We start from the raw sequence: 22175 nt of genomic DNA on the forward strand, positions 1-22175 counted from the left end.
CATTTTTTAAAGGGACGTGATTGTTTTACTATTCCGGTTAGAACTACCCGGGATGGATTTATGCGCCTTTACGCGCGTGTAGCCTACCTCCTCCCTCTTTTAGACCTTTATGGCAAGGAGAGGGGTGTGTGAGAGTGCCTGACATCTATCATCCAATAAGACGGTGAGAACTGCGCTGTTTTTTCAGGTAATGCATCACCTCATACAGAAGGGCTGGCCTTCGAAGCGCCAATGTTCACTTTCATTCACCGTCGTTTAACCTCACCCTGCCCGTGGGGGTCTCTTCAAAATGCACGTTATTGTGCCTTCATGGAATGCTGCGTATAAATAAGTGTATTTGATTACCGTAAACGCAGTCTTGTAGCATGCACCTGGCTAAGAGCGTTCACAAGCTCCCATTACCTACAGGACGGCGTGCATGCATATGCACAAGCATGCAGGAACTAAGTTTTCACAGAGGTGGATTGATTTAAAGATATAGAAGAAGGCAGCGTTCTTTGCAAAATTATCTGTAAATAGGTTATCTCGATAGCTTTTTTTAAAAAATATTATTTTCGTATAAAAGCGCATTAAATGCCTGGCTAATGATATTGTTGGCTCCGCATGCGAACTTTTAATTTGTGTCAGTTTACATTTTTATTGGACCACTGAAGTCCACTGGAGAGCCTCTCATTAACTTCATTTTATTTGAAATGCGAATCAGAAGCGAGTTATTTTTAATTGTTCTCCAGGCACTGTATGACGTCTCTACTGCGTCAGATGGAGCAGCACCCTCGAAAACGGACCCACACAATGCTAACCTCTGCTACTGGACTTCTGCAACACGCGGGCGCATTCATTACAGTTTCCTCCGCGAGTCAGCCGGGACACAAGCAAACGCGCTGCGTTTGTACCTCAGCACGTGGACAGAGAACCAGCGCCTGGTGGACTGTGTGATAGTCGATGAATCCGCGGTTGTAGAGAGCTACCTTTCTCTCTGTCATGAGAAGCGCGCCGGGAATTTCCTCACAAACCCAGAAGAGCGCTTTAATATCAGCCTGCTGCTGGAACCTGGCAACCCATGCGTGGTTGGCTCGGTCCAGGGATTCGAACCGCCTGGTCGCGTAAAGCGGGACCTGCAACCTGCTGATCCTGGGCGCTCCTCACTTAGCAGTCCCACTGTGAGCACTGCGCCCGAGGTCCGGCGCCGGAAGAGATCCTGGATATTTCCTGGGACACTCTGGTGTGGCACGGGCACGAAGGCAAACGCCTATGATGACATCGGTGAGTTAAATCAAACCGGAGAAATCCAGCGCTCAGTCGTGCATATTTTATTGCACTTTATAATCCATCACCGAAGGCAATGACCACGTAAATATTCCATACACACATAATCATAAAATGAATACTGTGTGCGTGTGTACGTGTGTGAGTGTGTGTTTACATATGGAATATTTACGCGGTCGTTGCCTTGGGTGATGAATTACAAGAGCAGTAAAATTTGCGTGACTGAGCGCTGGATTTAATCTCGAGAAGCCAGGCGACGCCACGAGGCCAGGCAGAAGGAATGTGTGAATGTTCAGGCAGATCCGCGCGCGTAAAGACCGCTCCGCTTTCAGCTACAGCTCCGCTCCAGCATTAGTGCAAGGACACTCGTCGTACACGCGGCCTAAACTGGAGATGTAGTATTTCACGTCTTGTAAAACGAAAAAATCACAATAAAATTATTAGAATGCGTCTGACCGAGAGAAACGGATTTGGAATTTTGTTAGGTCTTTAGGTATGTTATCCAGTGTGATATCCGTGATACGTTCCATGGGTTGTTGCCTGAAGGAAAATTAATGAATTGTCTTTAGTTAAAAATTATCCATGATGCCACGATCTTGGCGTTGCAGGAGCATGACTCCTCCTGGGGGTAATTTAAGGTCACATCATTTGCCAGAATATCGCCCAGATTAAAACAGACAATCAAAGCTGTGAATATGAGAGCTGAGAGTTTATATAACTTCAGGTTATATAATAATATTCAGGTTATGTTCATCTTACTCTATTTATCTTATTTTATGTTCACTGTTACGCACCACCTGACCAAAACAAATTCCTTGTATGTGTAAACCTACTTGGCAATAAACCCGATTCTGATTCTGATTCTGAGGTGATTGCTCTATTTCTACAAATTATATTTGGCAGGTTCAGGTTCTTGCAAGTGAACGGCAATCTTGACATCATGTGGGATTTGATCAGGGACACCGCTAACCCATAACGTATGAAATCAGAAAGACGTTAGTAAAACAAAGCAGCTTTATTTTAGATGGGAAGGAACCCTGCATTGCAGAATGTCATGATTCATTTTTTTTTTTTGAGGGAACATGCCATTTCCTCTGTTTGTTTTAATTGTCGCCTGTGCGTTTCCTGAGTTCTGACCTCTCCTGACGTCCACTCACAGGTTTGTTTGAGAACACGGACAGGTGCTGTCGGGAACATGACCACTGCAAGAACACCATCCCCTCCTTCACGGTCAACTACGGTGTCTTCAACCACAACCTGTTCACCGTGTCCCACTGCGACTGCGACCGCAGGTGAGCACCTGCAGCCTCGTCCTGCGGCTCACACTCACCTCTGCACCCCAAAACCGCCGGGGTCCCTCACTTCTCTCTCTCTCCCTCATTCTCTCTTTCTCTCATAATTATGCTCTCTGCCATTTTAATCCCTCTCTCTCTACCTCTCTGTCGAGGCCTATCTCTCTACGTCTTTCTCAAGGTCTCTCTCTCTCTCTTTACCTCTCTCTCAAGGTTTCTCTCTCTCTCTACCTCTTTCTCAAGGTCTCTTGCTCTCTGCCTCTCTCTCCTACACTTTGCATTTCCCAATCCCTCTCTCTCTGCTTCTGTTCTCTCCATCATGCATTCACGCTCTTTCTCTCTTATGCTTTCTCTCTCTCTCCCTCCCTCCCTCCCCATTTCATTTCAATTCATCTTGCTTTATTTGCATAAAATGCCGATAGCAAATATTGCCAAAACACGGCCTACTGCTCCTCCCCCCCCCCCCCCTCCCTTTGATCAGGCAATCCAGGTGGAGATGTGCAGATTACAGTAGGATTTCCTGTTTTAATATCTGGGTGTGTTTTACATCTGACAATTCAGGTTACGTTTGTTTTTTCTGTGTGTCTGTGAGTGAGTGTATGTGTGTGTGTGTGTGTGTGTGTGCGTCAGTGTGTGTGTGTGTGTGTGTGTGCGTGCGTGTGTGTGAGTGTGTGTGTGTGTGCGTGTGTGAGTGTGTGTGAGTGTATGTGCATGTGAGTGTGTGTGAGTGTATGTGCATGTGTGTGTGTGTGAGTGTGCGTGTGTGAGTGTGTGTGAGTGAGAGTGAGTGAGTGTATGTGCATGTGTGTGTGTGTGCGTGTGTTGCTGTGAAGACTTCCAGGAACTCCGGTAGTGAATGTTAGCTGTACTGTAACAGAGTAAATCCCACACAAAAGGTGATGATGCTGAGTCAGTGGCAGGTGTAATGAGAGGGTGTGGCCTCATTTCTCTCTCAGTGTGTCAGCATTAGTGTCCCACAGGAGGAGAGGTATCGGGATTTGGGGGGTGGGGGTGGGGTGGGGGGGGTATCAGTGTGTCGGCATTCGTGTCCCACAGGAGGAGAGGTATGGGGATTTGGGGGGCAGGGGGGGGGGGGGGTGTACACAGTACTGATGGATTGGGCTGTGCTAGTATGTGTGTTTTTTGTGTCAGTGGTGGTGAACATTTTGTGAAAGAGGACACAACTCTTTCTCTGGTGTTTGCTGGTAGTCAGACAATCGGGACCCTGTGACCACTTAATTTCCTTTCGGATAAAGTTTTCTGGGGAGATCTGGGTGCCGGCTGATCTGGGTGCCGGCTTTTGTTCTGGAGCAGGACTATAACACCCGATTTAACAAATAAAGGTCTCGACTGAAACCGGAGATTTGCAGATAGGTTGGAGCAGGAGTTGTAGCCCTGAGCCCAAACAGAATGCTGCTCCAGCGCCAGCCAGTCTCGGATCAGAACGGACACCCCTGCTCCGCGGCAGCTGGTGAATTTACCACCGAGCTGCTCTTACATAAGACTGCTGTGAGTGTTTTAGCACCTTCTCAGGTGTTATGGGCGTGTTCGAAAGCTGCAGGTGTGAATAGAAAGCTTGCGGGAAAAACAACAATAACGTGAACAGACATTCCTGAGTGTTCCACCTGGGTGAATGTCCTCAGAAATGGAGTCACCACCTGCCTCCGTGTAGGAAACCTCCCCTGTCACATGATCCGGGTGGAGTGCAGGAAACCTCTGCTGTCACATGACCTGGGCCGAGTGAAGGAAATCACTCCTATCACATGACTAGTTAGTGCCTTGAATGGTGAAGGAGAATTTCTGCTTGACCTCCTTACATCAATGCCACGCAGAGGACGATGCTGAAATAGGCAGCCAGCTTTACCACAATGTGCACATAGTAAAATGTTCAGTGTTAAATCAACTCTTATAGAGTATGTATGGTCCTGCTTCTATCCAGAGTGGGACCATGTGTACTCTGTTAGTGTTGAACTAACACCGCTGCAGACGGCTTGGCTTGGGTCAGCTGGGACAGAAATGCGACGCTACGACCGTGTGAAAACGTGAAGGTGAACAGGTGCAGAGGGCTGGTCACAGGAAAGGCGTAACATGCTCTCCTCTCTCTCATCTCCTCTCTCCTCCTTCCTCTCTTACTTTATCTCTCCTCTCTCCTCCTGTCCTCTCTCTCTCTTCTCTCCCTCTCTCTCTCCCTCCTCTCTCTCTCTCCTCTTCTCTCCTTTCTCCTCTCGGCAGGTTCCGGCAGTGTCTGCAGGAGGTAAACAACACCATTGCCCACATGGTTGGCTACAGCTTCTTCAGCGTGCTGAAGGTCCCCTGCTTCGTCTTCACTCAGAAGAAGCACTGCACCCAGTTCAACTGGTGGGGGCTGTGAGTTCCTCTAAGACACTAAACGATCAGTTGGCTTGTAGACGTGTGCAGAGCAGGATGTGTCCAGTGCGCTATTAGCGCTACGTGCTAACGGAAAGCACTGCACACTTTTAGCCTAGCCGAGTGTAGCCAAGCTCCGCGCTTCCTTCATATTTTGCCTGCAGGAACTTGCAAGCTAGCGACGCGGCGACTGGAGACAGCCTGCGTCGGCTGCGTGTTATAACAGAAAAGAGTCGGATGCATTATCAGAAGGTTATGAAATGACAGGTTCTAACACAGGCAGTTAATACATTCTTTTCTTAAAGTATGTATCATGGTTTAACGTATCTGTGTGAGGAGAACTCAGTTTTAAATGTTGCAGCCGGTTCCAGACTCCCACACAGGATGCGTTTTGGGTTCAGGCTCATCCTGGTATAGATCTAGATCCTGATCCAGAATGCGAAGCTTTTGATGAGCAGAAATGATCTGCGCGCTTTGAGCTGTGAAATGCCATGGAGATGGCACTCCAGTCTCTGGGCCTGCGTGGAGCTGTCTGAGTCAGCGTAGCGTAGCTTAGCTTAGCCAGCTTCCCCCAGGCCACAGCACCGCACCCTATTTCATCTCCACTGAGAAACTACAGCTGTGGGTTCCTCTGAACCAGGCAGGCACCCAGTCAGGAGGGGCCAGTGTGTGTGCGTGTGTGTGTATGAGAGTGTGTGTGCATGTGTGTGTGTGTGAGAGTGTGTGAGAGTGTGTGCGTGTGTGTGTGTGAGAGTGTGTGTGTGTGTGTGTGTGCATGTGTGTGCATGTGTGTGCATGTGTGTGTATGTGCGCATGTGTGTGTGTGTGTGCATGTGTTTGTGCGTGTGTGTGCATGTGTTTGTGCGTGTGCGTGCATGTGTGGCCGCGTGGGGGGATTGGTGATTGGGCTGAGGGTCCCTTTCTCCCCCAGGTGAGGCGTGTGGCTGATTCTCTCCTCTCTGCTGGCAGGTGTAAGTCCGTGGAGGTGGCGCCGTATGCTCTCTTCCGCTATCCATCCCCGTACAACTCCACTCAGCTGGTGCAGATGGACGAGGGGTCGGAGGTCACGGCCGTCCCAGAATCCCCTGCTGTGACTTCCTCCTCGGCCTCCCGTCCCGCGGGCGCGGGCCGGAGGAATGGCACCACCCCCGCGGGGGGGGCCGAACCGTGCCGGCCGCGGGGCCGCGGACGCAAGACCTCCAAGGCCAGGGGGCGCTGTGGCCCCCGGGGGCCCGCGCGGGGGGACACCTTCCGGGCCACCCGAAAGCCGGGCCGTGGCGGGAAAGGGAGGAAAGGTGGCGCGAAGCCGCCAACCGCTGCTGCAGTACCGCGAACCACCACCAGCGCCACCACCACCACCACTACTACCACCACCACCACCACCACCACCCGCCCCACCACCACCAGCACCACCACCCGTCAGGCTGTTGGGAAGAATTCAGGGAAGAGTCGGGGTCCCAAAAAACGGCCGGGGGGCTCAAAAAACGCCCTCCCCACTGACCCGCCCCGGGCCCCCCCAGAACAGGCCAACAGCAACCTCCCCGCGCCCGTGGAGAGCTCCAGACACAAAGGTACGAGGGGAGGACGCAGAGTTTTAACGGTAGAATGGGAGCTGCTCCTGTTTCAGACTAGAACACTAAAATTGACCAACAAAAGTTTCCGTGAATTTGGTGGGGGCCTAAAGCTGGTGTTATGTGCCGATAGCGATTGTATGTACAGTATAACTTTACTGCTCCTCTCTGATTCGCCTGCTCACCAGTGGTGGTGTTTGGGTATATACAGTAAGAATGCTATCAGCAAATGACACCATTTCACTGCTGAGGGAAAAACTGCCAAAAGGTTTGAATCTCAGCCAAAAATGTATGGACTCAGGTGTGAAAGAGTATTTACACACCACCGCACCTCAACATGCTTGCCTCGCCTGACCCTGAATGCCTGCTGCCTCACACCTGACTGCAATGAAACAGGATCCCACACACGCGGCCCCGTAAATCGCGTGGAACGAAGCGGGTTTTATGGAGAGAGTGCCCTCCTGTGTCGAAGGTGCCTGTGTGGAGATGGCCTTTCAGGAGCTAACGCTAACGCTAAGATTGCATAAGTTGGCTCGGAGGTGTCGAGCGCAGCGGGAGAATCCCCTGAGGCTGAACGCAGGCCTGTCTCATAAAATATTCCCTCGGATACGCCTGAGCTCGGAATTCCTGAAACGTTATAGAAACATTAGATAATCCAAAAGAATTTTTTTTAATCCAAGATTCTTCGCTAGGCAAATTACCTGCTCACTAGGGAGTGGCAATCAGAAGAGGGAGAGGAGAGTGATCTTTCATTCTTTATTTCTTGGCTATAGCCAGTGGAAATTTTTTTTTTAAATGGAAAAATAATGATGTGTTTACTTAAGCAAGTATAGCTATGGAGATTGTTTGTTGCTGCTTGTGTCTGCACCATTGCACGGGTTTTAAAAGACGAAGCCTCTTCTGTGTTGTGTTTTGCAGACAAACTACAGCTCTGTGACTGTTACAAACAGCTGGACGAGTGCGAGCACAAGATCCTTCCGTACGAGGAGAAATACGGCCTGCGCAACATGGAGCCCAAGATCCTGTACCACTGTGCCTGCACGCGAGGGTGAGAGTGCTCTATCTCTCTCACTGATGAGACCACACCACTGCACACCCAAGAGAGGCTACATCACTGCACTCTCAGGAGCGTAGCATGGATGATATTGCAGCGATGCGGACTCACCATGTAAATAAGGGAGTGGAACAGAACGTTAGATGTCCGTCCCATCTGTTTTGCGTCTAAAAAGGAAACCCTGACCCCTAGTGGGAAAACTTGGTATGTTCAGTTTAGAGATTTATGCTGGTAGCAGCCAAACTGACAGGCCTGCGTGCTCCTCTCTCTGCAGGCTGTCCCACCAACTGCGTCAGCTGAACGAGTCCGGCATTCTGCAGTCCCTGCTGCTGGACTTCGTGTCCCTGTCCTGCTTCAAAGGGCTGCACTTAGAGGACTGTCTGCGAAGGACACGGTCAGTGGCTCCGCCCACAACCCCGCCCGTAACCCCGCCCCCAAAAGCGGCGGAAATGGCGGCTCGTACAACAGACAAAAACAAACAAACAAAAAAACACACCTGTGGTTTATAATGTACTCTGATTGGACCCCAGCAGGAGCAGCACCTGTAGTTCTCTCGCTGATGAGTCCATGTGGTTGTGTGTATGACCTGGGGGGGGGCACGGGCGCGAATGTAACTGACGTCCCTTTCCTGTCCCGTAGCTGTCGGGCCGTTCTCTCCGAATCCAAACACCTGAAGGAGACGCTGAGGAGGCTGGGGGTCTCCGAGGTGACCGGGGGTCCCGTGGGATCCGCCCCAAAAGTGAAGAGGCAGAACACGAGAAAAGCCAGAGGCAAAAGCAGCCCTGTCCGGCTGTACAAACGGTGTCTACGGATGACGAGCAAAAGCATGGCTTGAATGACAGTCCTAGTGTCCTTGAAGTAAAAATCTGAAGAACAGATTTAAAGTATAACAGCTCAGTATCTCAGCATCTTACCCATACATCAGATGCAGTCTCTTAAACGTTAATTTCAGGTATGACTGAAAGGTTGTGTGTATATAAGTAGTTATATACTGCTTGAAATAGCGTCATTCTGTTACAGATATTCTGAAATTATTATCCTTGCTTCTAGGTTTGGACTTGCATTAGGATTTTGTTGTAAAAGATCCATATTTTACCTGAAATCCCATTTTTTAAATTGTGTATCTTTGCTTAATTTCAAGATTTTATGAGACCATTCCCAAGTTTCCAAGCAATGTCTGCCAGAGAATGATACTTAAATATTCTCACATACAGTATGTAAATACATTCAACATACATACATGTAAATACATCCAGCATGCACACGTATGTAAATACTTTAGCCTATGAAATGTTTTTTTTTGTTGCAAAATTGTAAATTTCTATTATAAATAATACTGTAAACAGCACTTAAATAGAGGATATAAATTGTGTTTTCCTTTGGAATTTAATGTATTTAATTTAATATGTGTACGAAATGCTGTCTCTCATTTATGACCATTTTGACACTGGAATTAATCAGAACTAAATCTGAATGTGAAATACTTTTTGGTGCTGCTCAGTTGTTTCACTGCATGACAAGTGAAACCTGGATAGATCAGATTATTTCTGTAATTACTGAATATTTGGTGTTTGGACACTTTTCAATAGGGCTTGGTGATTTTTTTGTACTGATATTTCAATCAAAAAATCAGTTACTGTTATTAATTGACTGTCTTTTGACTCTTCTTAAAATTTTAAACAAACATGAATTATAATGTTTAAAAAATAAAGCACTGCACATAACAGTATTGTTGTGGGAGGCTGATCATGGCATCTTGTGATGAAATAGACTCAGATTTGAATATTGGTGTGATGTTGATCGTGATTGGCCCAGAAAGGAGATTGAATCTAAGAGCTTGGCAAACACAATTTGAACGCACTTATACAGAGCCAGTGAGTACTGAACTGAACCAAAGAAACGTCGAGCTCTGGACTGTTAATAACGTGTCAAATGCGTCCTCTGGTGGAACTGACGTGTACAACGTTATATCCACCAGAGGGCGCTATAATCATTTTACATGACGCTGAGCTCCTGAGAAGTTCTGGGAAGCCCGATATCGGTGCTGAATTTGGGGCAGTGTACAAACCAGTGTGGAACCCTTCTAAACGATAAGCGCTAGCGCCGCTTGTGCTGTAGTAATGTCGCGACTGTTGCACATACCATTGATCAAATTTCATTGATGATCTGATGATTTGATTTTTTTTGTAAAAAAAAACAGTAGCCCTACATGAACAATAAAAAATGAGAAGGAAAGCGAACTGTGGTAGATTAAATTATTTTGATAGCTTGTTAGAAAGATCATTACCAGGTAACTTTTGACAAACAGGAGCATGTCAGCCGAAATGTTTAATTGAAATGATAGGAAAACCAATTATTTCCAGACTATTGCCTTTTTGCACACAGTATAGGCTGTTGACGAGTTCGATTGCACCCGAATTTTCTCCGGATTGGATCCGCTTGTGCGCAGGTAATTCGGCGCTTCATTGGTCTCATTTGTCCTGTTTATCGTAAAGCGAAATGCATTCTGGGAACACTCGGCCTAAGAAACATGGCGTCTCACTGACAGCTGTGCTACTGCCATTATCTGGTCGGTCGCTGATGAACAGGAGTAGGACCACCGACGCAGGCTTGTTCTCCAGTTAATTTCAGTTATCGGTCTTGCTCAGACTCGGATTCCAGTGGCAAAAGCCGCTCCTCGACGAAAGGGTGAAATATACAACGTATTAGAAGCCAGAGTCACGCCCACTCTGTTTGGAAAAGAAGGGAGAGCACTCAGTTGGCTAACGTTAGCTCGCGAGCTAACCTGCAGCGTCTGGGCTACTGACCCGGGCGGCTCACTGACACAGCTAGCAGCTAACAGGCTAGCGATTACAGGCGTGTTGTTCACCGTGTTGACAGCAGAATGTCTGTTGTGTAGAGAACATTTCCGTGACCACGGGTACTTTATTTTTTAATGTTCGACCTGTCCGGGTTTTGTTTTTTTGGAGGAGAGAGAGATGGGGTCGGGGGCCGTGGATTCGTCCCAGTGGCTGTCGGTGAAGGAAGAGACGATTTTTCTTCACGACGGACTGATTCGGGTCACGGACCTGGCCGAGCTGCCTAGTGAGATCGGGGTTTCGGAACAGGGGGACACCGAACAGGAGGTGAGCCCAACAACATCAACGGTTTTTCTCACGTAACCGTTGATCAGCTAGCCTACATTAGCATGGCTAGCCGGCCAACCCAGCTAACATTAGCTGTGTAATGTTAGCCGCTTTCTGTCGTTAACTCAATAGTTGTTGGTGCTTCGTCGCTAATATTAATTTGCTAGCTTGTCCATTAAATGTAGCTTGCTGATCAATCTTGTTTGCTTGCTAGCCTGTGGTCATTTGTATTTGCTTGACAGAAGTCCCTAAACAGGCTGAATGACAACCATAAACTATACACTGCTGGTCATTCCTTTTATTTTCCACGCAAAATCCAGTTCACTAACTAGACCGGCTCGCCAGCTTTCTGTGAGTGATTTTCTGCAGTTCTGTGGAATTTTCTGGATTGGTTTGGATCCAGGGCTTGTTGACGAGTCAGCGTTGAGCATTATTACCGAGCCAAGTAGCTGACAAGCCAGGGTTCAGCTAGCTAGCTTGTTTAACTGGCATTAGCTAACAGCTAACGTTAGTACTGTGCCACACATTAGCTAACTAGCTAATATAGTCTAACGGTCTTTACCCTGCCCGTCTAGCCAGTTCCATCACCATATGTGTGGTGTGAACTGGTATGATGGTGCAGGTTGGATTGAAGACTTGGGTACCTAATTAACCAGTATGAATTTTATGTGATCTGGCAAGGAATTCGTTTATTTATGGATGTTATGAATCAGATGCGACCCCTTCAAATCGTTCCCCCATTTCTGATAAACAGTAGCTGCATATCGGCTAGATTTTTAAAAATCTCTCCTCAGATCCTTGAAGCTGGTGTATTTGAATTCAGAATAGCTAACGGATATTGTGTTCCGCAAATTGTGTGCCGTACGCGAGTATCGCCCTGCAAAGGAAGGGCTGATCTGACGCGCTAGAGTAGACTAGCCAAGACGTAAACAACATTCGTTCATGGTGGTTCCCCCGACAAGCAGTTACAAGCGAATTCTCAAATGCGCACCAGGAAGACATTAACGATGACATTCATAGCGCTGTGATGAACTGCCAAGAACAAGACAATGTTCCTCTGGACAGCGAGAGTAAAGCCGTTTGTCCGTGTATCAATTTGTCCAGGTATGCTTTTGACCTAATTTGGACAAATCGCACATAGCGAGGGATTGTCTTATTTTCAAGCAGTGATACTGAGTGACCTGTAGCTTCTAGGCTCCAATACTGGCCACAGCTTTAAAATTAACCATACATTCTGTGCTCACAGATTACATCTGTTCAACAGAAGATATAAAGCAACCAAGTCCAAATGTCCAAGTTACAGTTGGGCGCAATTATATGAATACACTTAACAGAGGGCAAAAGAGGCAAAATCAGTAATCGCTATGGTACTGATTTGGAATCCCTTAAAGGGCGTGAAGGGTTTCGTTTTTGTAGTGAAGATGCGAGCCCAACCCTATGTCCCGGGCTCAGGCTGTAGCCGTTCGCTTAGATGATGACATCCTGCCAGTTAGCGGGATCCTAATAATATCAGCCGCAATCTTTCTACGTGCTGATGATGATGATGAGGAGGAGGAGGAGGAGGAGGGGGCGGCCTCGTCTGGTGTTGTCACCTACTGTGCACGCACCGTTTTCGTTATCCCCGTTGGCTCGCGCTCGCGCTCGCGCTGTATCGCCGCAGCGTTTTAAGTTTGCCGTTTCTGCGTCTGAGCGCCTGTTCCGCGGAGGCCGCAGTGACCGCTGCCGACAGCCGCGCACCTGTCAGAATTTATACGGGGACGTTCCGTTCGTTCCCTCCTCGAACTAATCTGTTCCCTTTGGCCATCGTGGCAACCGACGCTGTGGCTAATCCCCGGTGCACCCCATTAAAGGATTTTCATTCGAAAGCATTTGAGTAATTTCGAGCGGTTTCGGAAGCTGGGAACACACGTGAATCCACTGGTTAACACATAGATGCCTGTTTTATTTCAGTTTGTTTCCTGTATTTGGTATGCTGTTACTTTTGGCGCCATGATAACCATGAAAACCAGTTTTTGGCGTACCATATCAAGGATATTTTTAAACCGCCGTTTGAGTAATTCTGAGACGTTTCAGATATTGGGAGTGTACGCGGGCCCTCTGGTTGAGCCGGAAGGCTGTGTTAGCGGTGGACGGTGGAGACTGCAGTGATTTGTAATTTGAGACCAGCGTTTCTGAAGCACAATCAGAGCTCTGTGTGAGGGACAGGGAGGAGGTAGAGACCAGCGGGGATGGACACCAGCAGGTCGCATCAGACGGGCCGAACTCTACGGGGCATGGAGGGGGGGGGGGGGGGGGCAGTGATGACACTACTGGGGGTGGGGGGGGTGACACTGTGGGGCATGGGGGGTGATGACACTCTACCGGGAATGGGGATTGGGGGAGGGGGGGGTGATGACACCATGACACACTGACACACAGCCCCCCCCCCACCCTTCCAAAAAGTGTTCTGTAGTCTCCTGGGCTGGGGGCTGTAAGGTGCCTTTGGCCTGTGTGGCTGATGGACTCTGGCTCTCCCTGGCCGGACCCTGACTTATTCTGTGCTGAGTCATTCACACACTTTTCAGTCTCGGGCTGACTGAGGAATAAGAGTCACCTACAGCTTCCAAAATAAATGGTCACTGAGGTACCAGAATTTCCTTTCTTCGTGGTGGCATGCAGGAAATTGCACACTGTTTACAGAGGGCATTCTGGTGAATTTGGCCCACTTCCTGTATTGAATCGGTAATTTGATGCTCACGAAAATAGTCCACTGTCAGGCAGCCGTTGTGTCACTTCCTGCAGTGAGCGAGCGAGCGAGCTTGCTTGTGGGCCCCTCTCTTGAGTAAAGGGCGGGGCGCTGAGTTCCGGAACCTTCCGCTGTGTGGTGTGTGGCCGGCCTTGGCTCTGGTTCCGGGCGCTGCCATTGGCCGGGTCGTTCAGCGAAAGCGGCTCAGTGCTCGGAATTGCTCGCCTGCTGGGCGGGGTTGCGTCCCATCTGCAGCAGACTGCCCCGTACCTGCCCCCACCCCGCTAACTGCAGTGCGTAGCTGCCCCCATCCCGCTAACTGCAGTGCGTAGCTGCCCCCATCCCGCTAACTGCAGTGCGTACCTGCCCCCACCCCGCTAACTGCAGTGCGTAGCTGCCCCCATCCCGCTAACTGCAGTGCGTAGCTGCCCCCACCCCGCTAACTGCAGTGCGTACCTGCCCCCATCCCGCTAACTGCAGTGCGTACCTGCCCCCACCCCGCTAACTGCAGTGCGTAGCTGCCCCCGTCCCGCTAACTGCAGTGCGTAGCTGCCCCATCCCGCTAACTGCAGTGCGTAGCTGCCCCATCCCGCTAACTGCAGTGCGTACCTGCCCCCACCTCGCTAACTGCAGTGCGTAGCTGCCCCCGTCCCGCTAACTGCAGTGCGTAGCTGCCCCATCCCGCTAACTGCAGTGCGTAGCTGCCCCCATCCCGCTAACTGCAGTGCGTAGCTGCCCCCGTCCCGCTAACTGCAGTGCGTAGCTGCCCCATCCCGCTAACTGCAGTGCGTAGCTGCCCCCATCCCGCTAACTGCAGTGCGTACCTGCCCCCACCCCGCTAACTGCAGTGCGTACCTGCCCCCACCCCGCTAACTGCAGTGCGTACCTGCCCCCACCCCGCTAACTGCAGTGCGTACCTGCCCCCATCCCGCTAACTGCAGTGCGTAGCTGCCCCCATCCCGCTAACTGCAGTGCGTAGCTGCCCCATCCCGCTAACTGCAGTGCGTAGCTGTCTGTAATGTCATGTAAGGTGTCTGTGTGAAACTAACCCTGCAGTCCTCCTTCTGCCAACCGCGGAAAGCTGAGGTCGTGCTCCCACGATGCACTCTGGCCCCCTGGGAAGCCTGTTAAAAGCCCTGCCAGAGGCGGGGGGGGCGGGGCAGAAGTGCTGGTTCTGCCCCCCGCCCCCCCCCCCCCGGTCACCCACAGTGCTGAGCCTCATCCCTGAGCTTCTCTCGCCTGACGTCCATCGCAGTGGCTCTCGTGTTTGGAGGAGCCCCCGCCCTGTCCTCACGCGAGCTAACGCCCATCTTCCTGGAGTCGGGCTCCGGCCAGCGTTCCCCTGCAAAGACCTCAGCCTGCGATGGGGGAACGTTGCTGTAACGTTAGCCGCACGTCCCAGATGGAATCGATTTCAAACGCGCCTGCTAAATGGCGTAATGGATGTTGTCCCCCCCCCCCCCCCCCCCATCCCCACCGCCCCCCCCCCCCGGGCTGAACGAGTGTTGGGCGCTCTGAAATCAATATCTCTAAAAACAAACCTGGAGTGCAGATGTAGCGGTTCAGCGCTAATGCCCCCTGCATTAAGCCTGCTGTAGCTCTCATAGCACTGGCACTAGCTCGAGTTTTTAAAGGTAGAAATTCCAGAAAAGTAGCCAGTTGATTGAATGATAGCTGTTTTAATCTGTGCAAATGTGTGTTATCAGTATTCTCAGTGAGGGGGGATAAGCGGACTCCTCGTTCGGTGGTCACTGGTCGCTCAGACTCAGTGTAGTTGTTTGTTGGCGTTGGCTCCAAGGTGAAGCAGCTTGTTTCGCACGTAGCAGATGTGAAGCTACAGCAGTACGGTCACAGAAAAGTGACCGCTTTCTCCTTCATGGGGGGGTTTTGGCCCGGGTAGCGGACCCCTCAGAGTCGCCCCCTATAGGTTTGGGGAGGGAGAAGCCTGCTGGTGCAGGGCTGTGCTCCCGGGGGGGGCTGTTCTGTTTCGGGGTTTCATGCTGTCCTCTGCTCTTGTTATTTAATTAGCCCGGTCGTTTATCTGGCTGAGTTACGAGCTGCTGCAGCAGCCTGCCCTGGTACCCTGGCTGGAAAGGTTTTACTGTGGGCTGGCACAGGAGAGAACCAGCGCTGCTCTTTACTGCTGTTTATAAAGTCATGCTGGGTGAAGCAAAAGTCCAGATCTCACCCCCAGCACACTACCCATCAGCTTCAGCTCAGTCACAGTCCTGCCTGGACCAGTCTAGATCTCCTGCCCAAGTTGTTACAGGGCACTAGAGGAAATGACAGTTCTCTTCTACATCCAGTCTGATGTGACGTGGAAATTAGTGATGTCACGATATGTGTGTCACATCTGCATGTCCTGTGAATTCTGTTAGCGCTCTTGTTGCCCATTGTACCTCTCTGTGTGTTTTATATGTGGTTGTATCTGTGGGAAACCCTGGAAGCATCCTGCTGTCAGTGCTGCATGTGGGCGGGGTCCCCGCTGTCAGTGCTGCAGGTGGGCGGGGTCCCCGCTGTCAGTGCTGCAGGTGGGCGGGGTCCCCGCTGTCAGTGCTGCATGTGGGCGGGGTCCCCGCTGTCAGTGCTGCATGTGGGCGGGGTCCCCGCTGTCAGTGCTGCAGGTGGGCGGGGTCCCCGCTGTCAGTGCTGCATGTGGGCGGGGTCCCCGCTGTCAGTGCTGCATGTGGGCGGGGTCCCCGCTGTCAGTGCTGCAGGTGGGCGGGGTCCCCGCTGTCAGTGCTGCAGGTGGGCGGGGTCCCTTGCCGGCTCGTCCCAGGGTTTATGGGACACCTGTCTCCCCAATAACATCCCGTAACTGGGAACCCACTTTGCTCCCTGTCAGGATGAAAAGCTCGATGCGTCTCCCTGCCTGTCTCTGGGTCCAGCTGTCTGAGTCTCTGGGTCCGGTGTGAGCTGTCTGAGCCTCTGCTTTCACGGGACGGTACCCCTGAAAGGGGCGTGCGGGTTTCGCTGAGAAACGGCTGGGATTTGGCTTCATAAGAAGCTCCCCTCATATGTGAGGACTGGCTGGAGGGGAGCCGGGGCATCTGAGGTGATGGAAGGAGCCGTTTGTTTGGCCCCCGGGGGCCCGCGCTGTAGAGGAGGGTCAGCAGTGTGAGTGACTAATGATGCTCCGGACGGGCAGAGATGCTTTATCAGGAGAATCTCTCTCTCTCTCTCTATGTTTCTCCGTCTCTCTCTCTGTCTCTCCCTCTCTCTCTCTCTCTCTGTTTCTCTCTCTCTCTGTCTCTCCCTCTCTCTCTGTTTCTCTCTCTCCCCTCTCTCTCTCTCTCTCTCTGTCTCTCCCTCTCTCTCTCTCTCTTCTCTCTGCCGCGCATGGAAAGCTGTTCAGGCAGAGGCGGGAGCTCATGAATAATGGATGCTCATTGGCTGTTTGCAGTTTGGTTTCGATTCGATTGGCTGTGGGCCGGGATGGAAGCGCTGCATCAGGAGGTCGTTTGGAGGTGAAAGGCACTCCCGTTCTCGGCCCTGGCATTTTTGGGAATGCGCCGGAGTTAAGGAGCCGGCCCGTCTTTCGGACCCGACCCGGAGCAGTGTGACGGCCTGCAGGGTGCAGCATTGGGATAGAACTGTCCTGTAGAGTCGCAGGGTCTGCTGGGGCCCCCAGCCCTGGTCCCGTAGAGCCGCAGGGTCTGCTGGGGCCCCCAGCCCTGGTCCTGGAGAGCTTGGGAGCCCAGCAGAGTTAATCAGCACTTAGAGTTGGTTATGCAGTTAATGGGCCCCACCCTTCGTAAGGTGGAAATGAGAAGGGGCCACGCCCTGTGGGTTTCAGGGTTCAGGGCTGCAGGCCCCCTGTGGGTTTCAGGGTTCAGGGCTGCAGGCCCCCTGTGGGTTTCGGGGTTCAGGGCTGCAGGCCCCCTGTGGGTTTCAGGGTTCAGGGCTGCAGGCCCCCTGTGGGTTTCGGGGTCCAGGGCTGCAGGGCTGTGGGGGGGAATGTCTCTGAGCAGCCTGGGCGGTTCACAGCTACACAGGACGCTTCAGTCCTTTAGACAGCAGTAAAGCTGCTGTAGATCACTCTTTTACACTGGACCTCCTCATCCACCAGCCTGCAGGACAGAAAGTCCTCTTCATGCGGCTGAATGTTTTGGTTTGTGATGTGTTGTGCTGCAGGAATGTGTTTCATATATCCATGTGACCCCGGCCCCCTGGCCAGGGCGCTGAGGCAGGTACAGGTATCCACCCGTACCTGCATTTATGAGCAGGTATGCAGTTACATGCAGGTATTTGCTCGTACATGCATATCAACACAGGTATGCATTTATATGCCGGTATGTGCTCATACATGCATATGAATACAGCTGTGCATATATATGCAATGGCACATGCATTTATATACAGGTAGGCTCAGATAGGTACAGGTATGTACATGCTGGTATGCGTAGGTATGCACAGGTACATGCGTTTATACACAGGTATGCGCTGGTATGTGCAGGTATGCGCAGGTTCACGCGCACACATGTCCTGAGCCTCCTCCTCCTGAGCTGTGTCTCTCTCCCGCAGATCCTGACCTTCGAGACCAAGAACCCGGCCGAGTTGGCAGAGCGTCTTCGGGCCGTCTGCGGTAACCAGAGCAACGCCTATGCCCGCCTGCTGGAGTACCGGCTCAATGCCCTGCGCGGCCTGTGGGGGGCGCAGCGGCAGCTGGCGCTGGAGGAGCAGCAGGAGCGGGAGGGGGCCGGGGGGGACGAGGAGGCGCTGGCCCTGCTCAAACGGCAGGGCCTCCTGCAGCAGCCGGAGCAGGCCCCCTTCACCTCCCGCATGGGCCTCCTGCTGGTCTTCCCCCTCCTGCAGTCCCAGTCCCGCAGCGACCCCACCCTCTGCAGCATCACCGCCGAGGTCAGAGTTCAGCCCTCCTTACCGCCCCCACCGCTCGTGTGGAGCGTGTCAGTCTGCCCACGGAGCGCTGAACACGCTTCGTGCTGAACACGCTTCATGCTGAACACGCTTCATGCGTGCTAACCTGTGTGTTGTCTGTGAGCTCCGTGTTCTTTCTCTGCTCTGTGGATTCTATGTGAAGCAACGCGAAGCAAACGACCCTTTGGGATGTTTGCCCAGCGTTCCATTCAGACCGTGAGCACACATGCTTATCTAGAGGGTCTTGCACAGTTGGCAGTGTTTTTATCAAAATTGAAGTCTTCTCATACAGCAGCTTATTTGCTGAAGCACTGTAGGTTATGTGCTTTGATCATGGGACAAAGCCAGCTGTACTGTGGTGCAGGTTCTCCTGTATCACTTTCTGCTCTGCTGTACTCTGGTGCAGGTGCTCCTGTAACACACTCGCTGTACTGTGATGCAGGTGCTCCTGTAATGCCCTGTACTCTGGTGCAGGTGCAGCAGTAACATGCTCTGCTGTACTCTGGTGCAGGTGCAGCAGTAACATGCTCTGCTGTACTCTGGTGCAGGTGCAGCAGTAACATGCTCTGCTGTACTCTGGTGCAGGTGCAGCAGTAACATGCTCTGCTGTACTGTGATGCAGGTGCTCCTGTAATGCGCTGTACTCTGGTGCAGGTGCTCCTGTAATGTGCTGTACTCTGGTGCAGGTCCTCCTGTAATGCGCTGTACTCTGGTGCAGGTGCAGCAGTAACATGCTCTGCTGTACTCTGATGCAGGTGCTCCTGTAATGCGCTGTACTCTGGTGCAGGTGCAGCAGTAACATGCTCTGCTGTACTCTGGTGCAGGTCCTCCTGGCCTGCCTGCGGGACTGCCAGCCGCTCAGCCTCAGTAAGGAGCCTGCAGACTGTCTGAACGGGCTGGAGAGCCTGCTGTGCTCCTGGCTGGAGGAGGAGCCCGCCCACAGACCCGCCCCCTCCCCGCTGCACACCCACAGGCAGAGGGAGAACGCCGCCGCCGCCCTGGTGGCCCTCGCCTGCGCCAGGTGAGTGAGAGTGCCCCCTGCAGGAGAGGCTGTCCACCCGCAGGTCTGCGTGAGTAGCTGAGGGTGAGGGTCTGCTCCAGTTCAGGAAGCTCTTTTAAACTCCAATTAACTGGAAAATCCTCACAGAATATTCTAGGCCATGATTTCAGATCCATTCATTGAATTTCAGTTTCTGAATTGAAATGGAATTGATCCCTGACCCTAGTTACCAGCTGTTATGCTTGACCTTTGACCCCTGAAAGTTCTGCTTGGGCCACCCCGGACCAGAGCTCCGGTAAACCCCAGTAAAGTGAAAGGGCTTCTGGGAGTTGGGCACGAGCAGTGTGAATCCCGGTAGAGTAGTGTGTTTAAGTGTGATGAAGTAGCCCCCCCCCTGCTGGTGTGATGGGCGTGGCTGTGAGCGGTTTTGCTGTGGGGGGAGGGTGCTGGTTTTTGTTTTGGGGGGGGGGGGGTGCTGTTTGTGAATGAGACCGGCTGCTTTGCGGACACGGCGAGCTGCCCTGTCCCAGCCGGGGATCTCTGTTGCCGCTGACAACCGCAGCACGTGTCAAAACCAGAACCTGCTTCTCTGTGTCCTCTCTGAGGGGCAGCGATGCCCTGTCGCTACAGAGAACCATCCAGCCTGCGGGCTTTCGCTCCAGTGCCATCCTCTGATTACAGCGCTGCTGGTTTTTTTTGGGTGTTGTTGTTGCCCCTCATCCCCCCCCCACACCCCCCTCGCTCTGTCACACTGGTGCTTAGCAATGGGACGCACACAGGCTGTTCTGAGCACGCTCGTGTGGTCTGGCAGATGCCGGCTCGCACACGTGCAGATGAAGCTGGGTGGGTTACCGGAATGGCAGGAGGGAAAGGGTGTAAATTTAGGAAAATAAAAGCGAGTTTAAACATCACAGACACAGGGTCCCACCAGACACACAGCGGCGTGGGGCGAGGGATGACCCCGGTGCCGTGGGGACCAGTATTTGTACACTTTTGCAGGCTTGGTGGTACGATGGGATGATGTCACCTGTCTGTCTCCGGGGGGCTGGGGCGGGGGGGGGGGGCACTGATCCAACTGAGTCACTGATGACTGAAGGCTATGTCAACAGCATGGCTCAAGGCCATTAATACTGTACAGTGCGCACGTGCACACACAGACATGCATACGCGCACACACACAGACATGCATACACACACACACACACACACACATACACACACACACACACAGGCCTGGGTGTCGCTGAGGCCTGGGCGTTTCCTGACTCGGCCCCCCTGCTCTGTCCTTCCTCCAGGGGCTCGCTGAAGACCTTCATCCACACTGTTCACCTGCTCCAGAGGCAGACGGACCTGGGCCAGCTTCCTGTCGCCGACGTCCTGTACAGGTAACCCATCGCCCGATCGACCGCCAGCCAATCGCATAACGTTCTCAGGACGTCTGGGAAACGTCCCTGGATGTGGAGGCTGGGGCACTGATGTGTGATTGGATGAGCAGGCTGTGGCTCCGCCTCCTCTGACCGCTCCTCTCTGTTGTGACAGGCTGCTGTTGCTGGAGGGCGGGCCCGGGTCCCCGTCCTGCCTGCTGGGGGGCAAGCACAGCGTGTCCTGGGGGTTCGAGGACATGCTCCCCGCCCCGGACAGCAACGCCACGGGAGCCGAGAGCAAAGGTGAGCGCCCCGCCCCACGGCATTCTGGGAGCTGGGAGGACGCACACTGACTGAGGCGCACTTCAGTTCTGCAGAATTACAGCACAGCATGGCACTGAGTGTTACTTCCTCTGAAACCCTGATTAGACAAATTAGTGTGTGTGTTTGTGTGTGTGTGTGTGAGTATGCACAGGGAGTGTGTGTGTGTGTGTGTGTGTGTGTGTGTCTGTGTGTTTGTGTGTGTGTGTGGATGGGTGGGTGTGTGTGTGTGTGTGTGTGTGTGTATGAGTATGCGCATGCGTGAGGAGTGTGTGTGTGTGTGTGTGTGTGAGTGTGTGAGTATGCACAGGGAGTGTGTGTGCGTGTGTGTGTGTGTGTGTGTGTGTGTGTGTGTGTGTGTGTGTGTGTGTGTGGGTGGGTGGGTGGGTGGGTGGGTGTGTGTGTGTGTATGAGTATGCGCATGCGTGAGGAGTGTGTGTGTGTGTGTGAGTATGCGCAGGGAGTGTGTGTGTGTGAGAGAGAGAGAGAGTATGCGCAGGGAGTGTGTGTGTGTGTGAGAGAGAGAGAGTATGCACAGGGAGTGTGTGTGTGTGTGTGTGAGAGAGAGAGTATGCGCAGGGAGTGTGTGTGTGTGTGTGAGAGAGAGAGAGTATGCGCAGGGAGTGTGTGTGTGTGTGTGAGAGAGAGAGAGTATGCGCTGGTGTATTTGGGCTGATTTTCAAATATTCATTTTCTTGCTCAGCACAGCCTCTCAGATTAAAGAAGGGGAAATCAAGGACTTTGAAATGTTGTAGAAATGTTAACAGACATGTTTTAAATTGCATTTTTAATTAGTTATTTATTCATGTTTTTGAGAGATGTTGAAAAGCCCTGACTAGCTGAACCGATCCCCGTAAATGTTTTCCTGTGATGCCCTGTGCTGAGAGGAGGCGTCTCCCCCCGCCCTGCAGCATCGAGGCTGTGTGTGTAATGAGGCTAACTGCACGGCCTGCTGGTTCAGCTCTGCTCATTTGTGTAATCGTTCGCCATGCAAATCCCTCCATCTTCTTCTGATACTGAAGCTCTCTTTTCACCGCACTGCTAGAAACACAGTTTGACTCATCATTAGCAATGTGATGCCAGCTATTATCCTGTGTGTGTGTGTGTAAGAGATAGATACAGTCAGTTTTGTGTGTGTGTGTGTGTGTCTGTCTCTCTTAATATGAATGCGCATTTATATAGTGAGAGTGTGTGTATAGGGTGGCTGTGTGT

The 22175-nt window shown here is 52.0% G+C and overlaps 2 protein-coding genes across 3 annotated transcripts in view; both read left to right on the forward strand.

Annotated features, from left to right (window-relative positions):
• Window positions 1–211: 211 nt before the first annotated feature.
• LOC118206214 (group 3 secretory phospholipase A2-like) lies at window positions 212–9276 on the forward strand. The gene is made up of 7 exons (XM_035378569.1): window positions 212–1263; window positions 2426–2558; window positions 4791–4925; window positions 5895–6496; window positions 7415–7544; window positions 7825–7944; window positions 8190–9276. Exons 1-7 carry the CDS (start codon window positions 693–695, stop codon window positions 8383–8385), a joined length of 1887 nt encoding a protein of 628 aa, XP_035234460.1. The 5' UTR covers window positions 212–692; the 3' UTR covers window positions 8386–9276.
• Window positions 9277–10041: 765 nt separating this feature from the next.
• Window positions 10042–22175, forward strand: part of LOC118206213 (probable E3 ubiquitin-protein ligase HECTD4) — a 52295-nt gene continuing 40161 nt past the window's right edge. For both annotated transcript variants that reach the window (XM_035378567.1, XM_035378568.1), the window contains exons 1-5: window positions 10042–10675; window positions 17925–18260; window positions 19103–19299; window positions 20574–20663; window positions 20818–20945. In XM_035378567.1, coding sequence (XP_035234458.1) covers window positions 10529–10675; window positions 17925–18260; window positions 19103–19299; window positions 20574–20663; window positions 20818–20945 — 898 coding nt within the window. In that variant the 5' untranslated portion in view covers window positions 10042–10528. The remainder of the gene's footprint in view (window positions 10676–17924; window positions 18261–19102; window positions 19300–20573; window positions 20664–20817; window positions 20946–22175) is intronic.

This window comes from Anguilla anguilla, chromosome 10 (genome assembly GCF_013347855.1).
Source record: "Anguilla anguilla isolate fAngAng1 chromosome 10, fAngAng1.pri, whole genome shotgun sequence".
NCBI lineage: Eukaryota > Metazoa > Chordata > Actinopteri > Anguilliformes > Anguillidae > Anguilla > Anguilla anguilla.

Excerpts from the sequence above, each read along its gene's own strand:
- LOC118206214 (XM_035378569.1), top strand. The coding sequence starts at position 693 with ATGCGAATCAGAAGCGAGTTATTTTTAATTGTTCTCCAGGCACTGTAT. Across the intron at positions 6,497-7,414 it reads GGAGAGCTCCAGACACAAAG|ACAAACTACAGCTCTGTGAC; the intron begins GTACGAGGGGAG and ends TGTGTTTTGCAG. Across the intron at positions 7,545-7,824 it reads CACTGTGCCTGCACGCGAGG|GCTGTCCCACCAACTGCGTC; the intron begins GTGAGAGTGCTC and ends CTCTCTCTGCAG.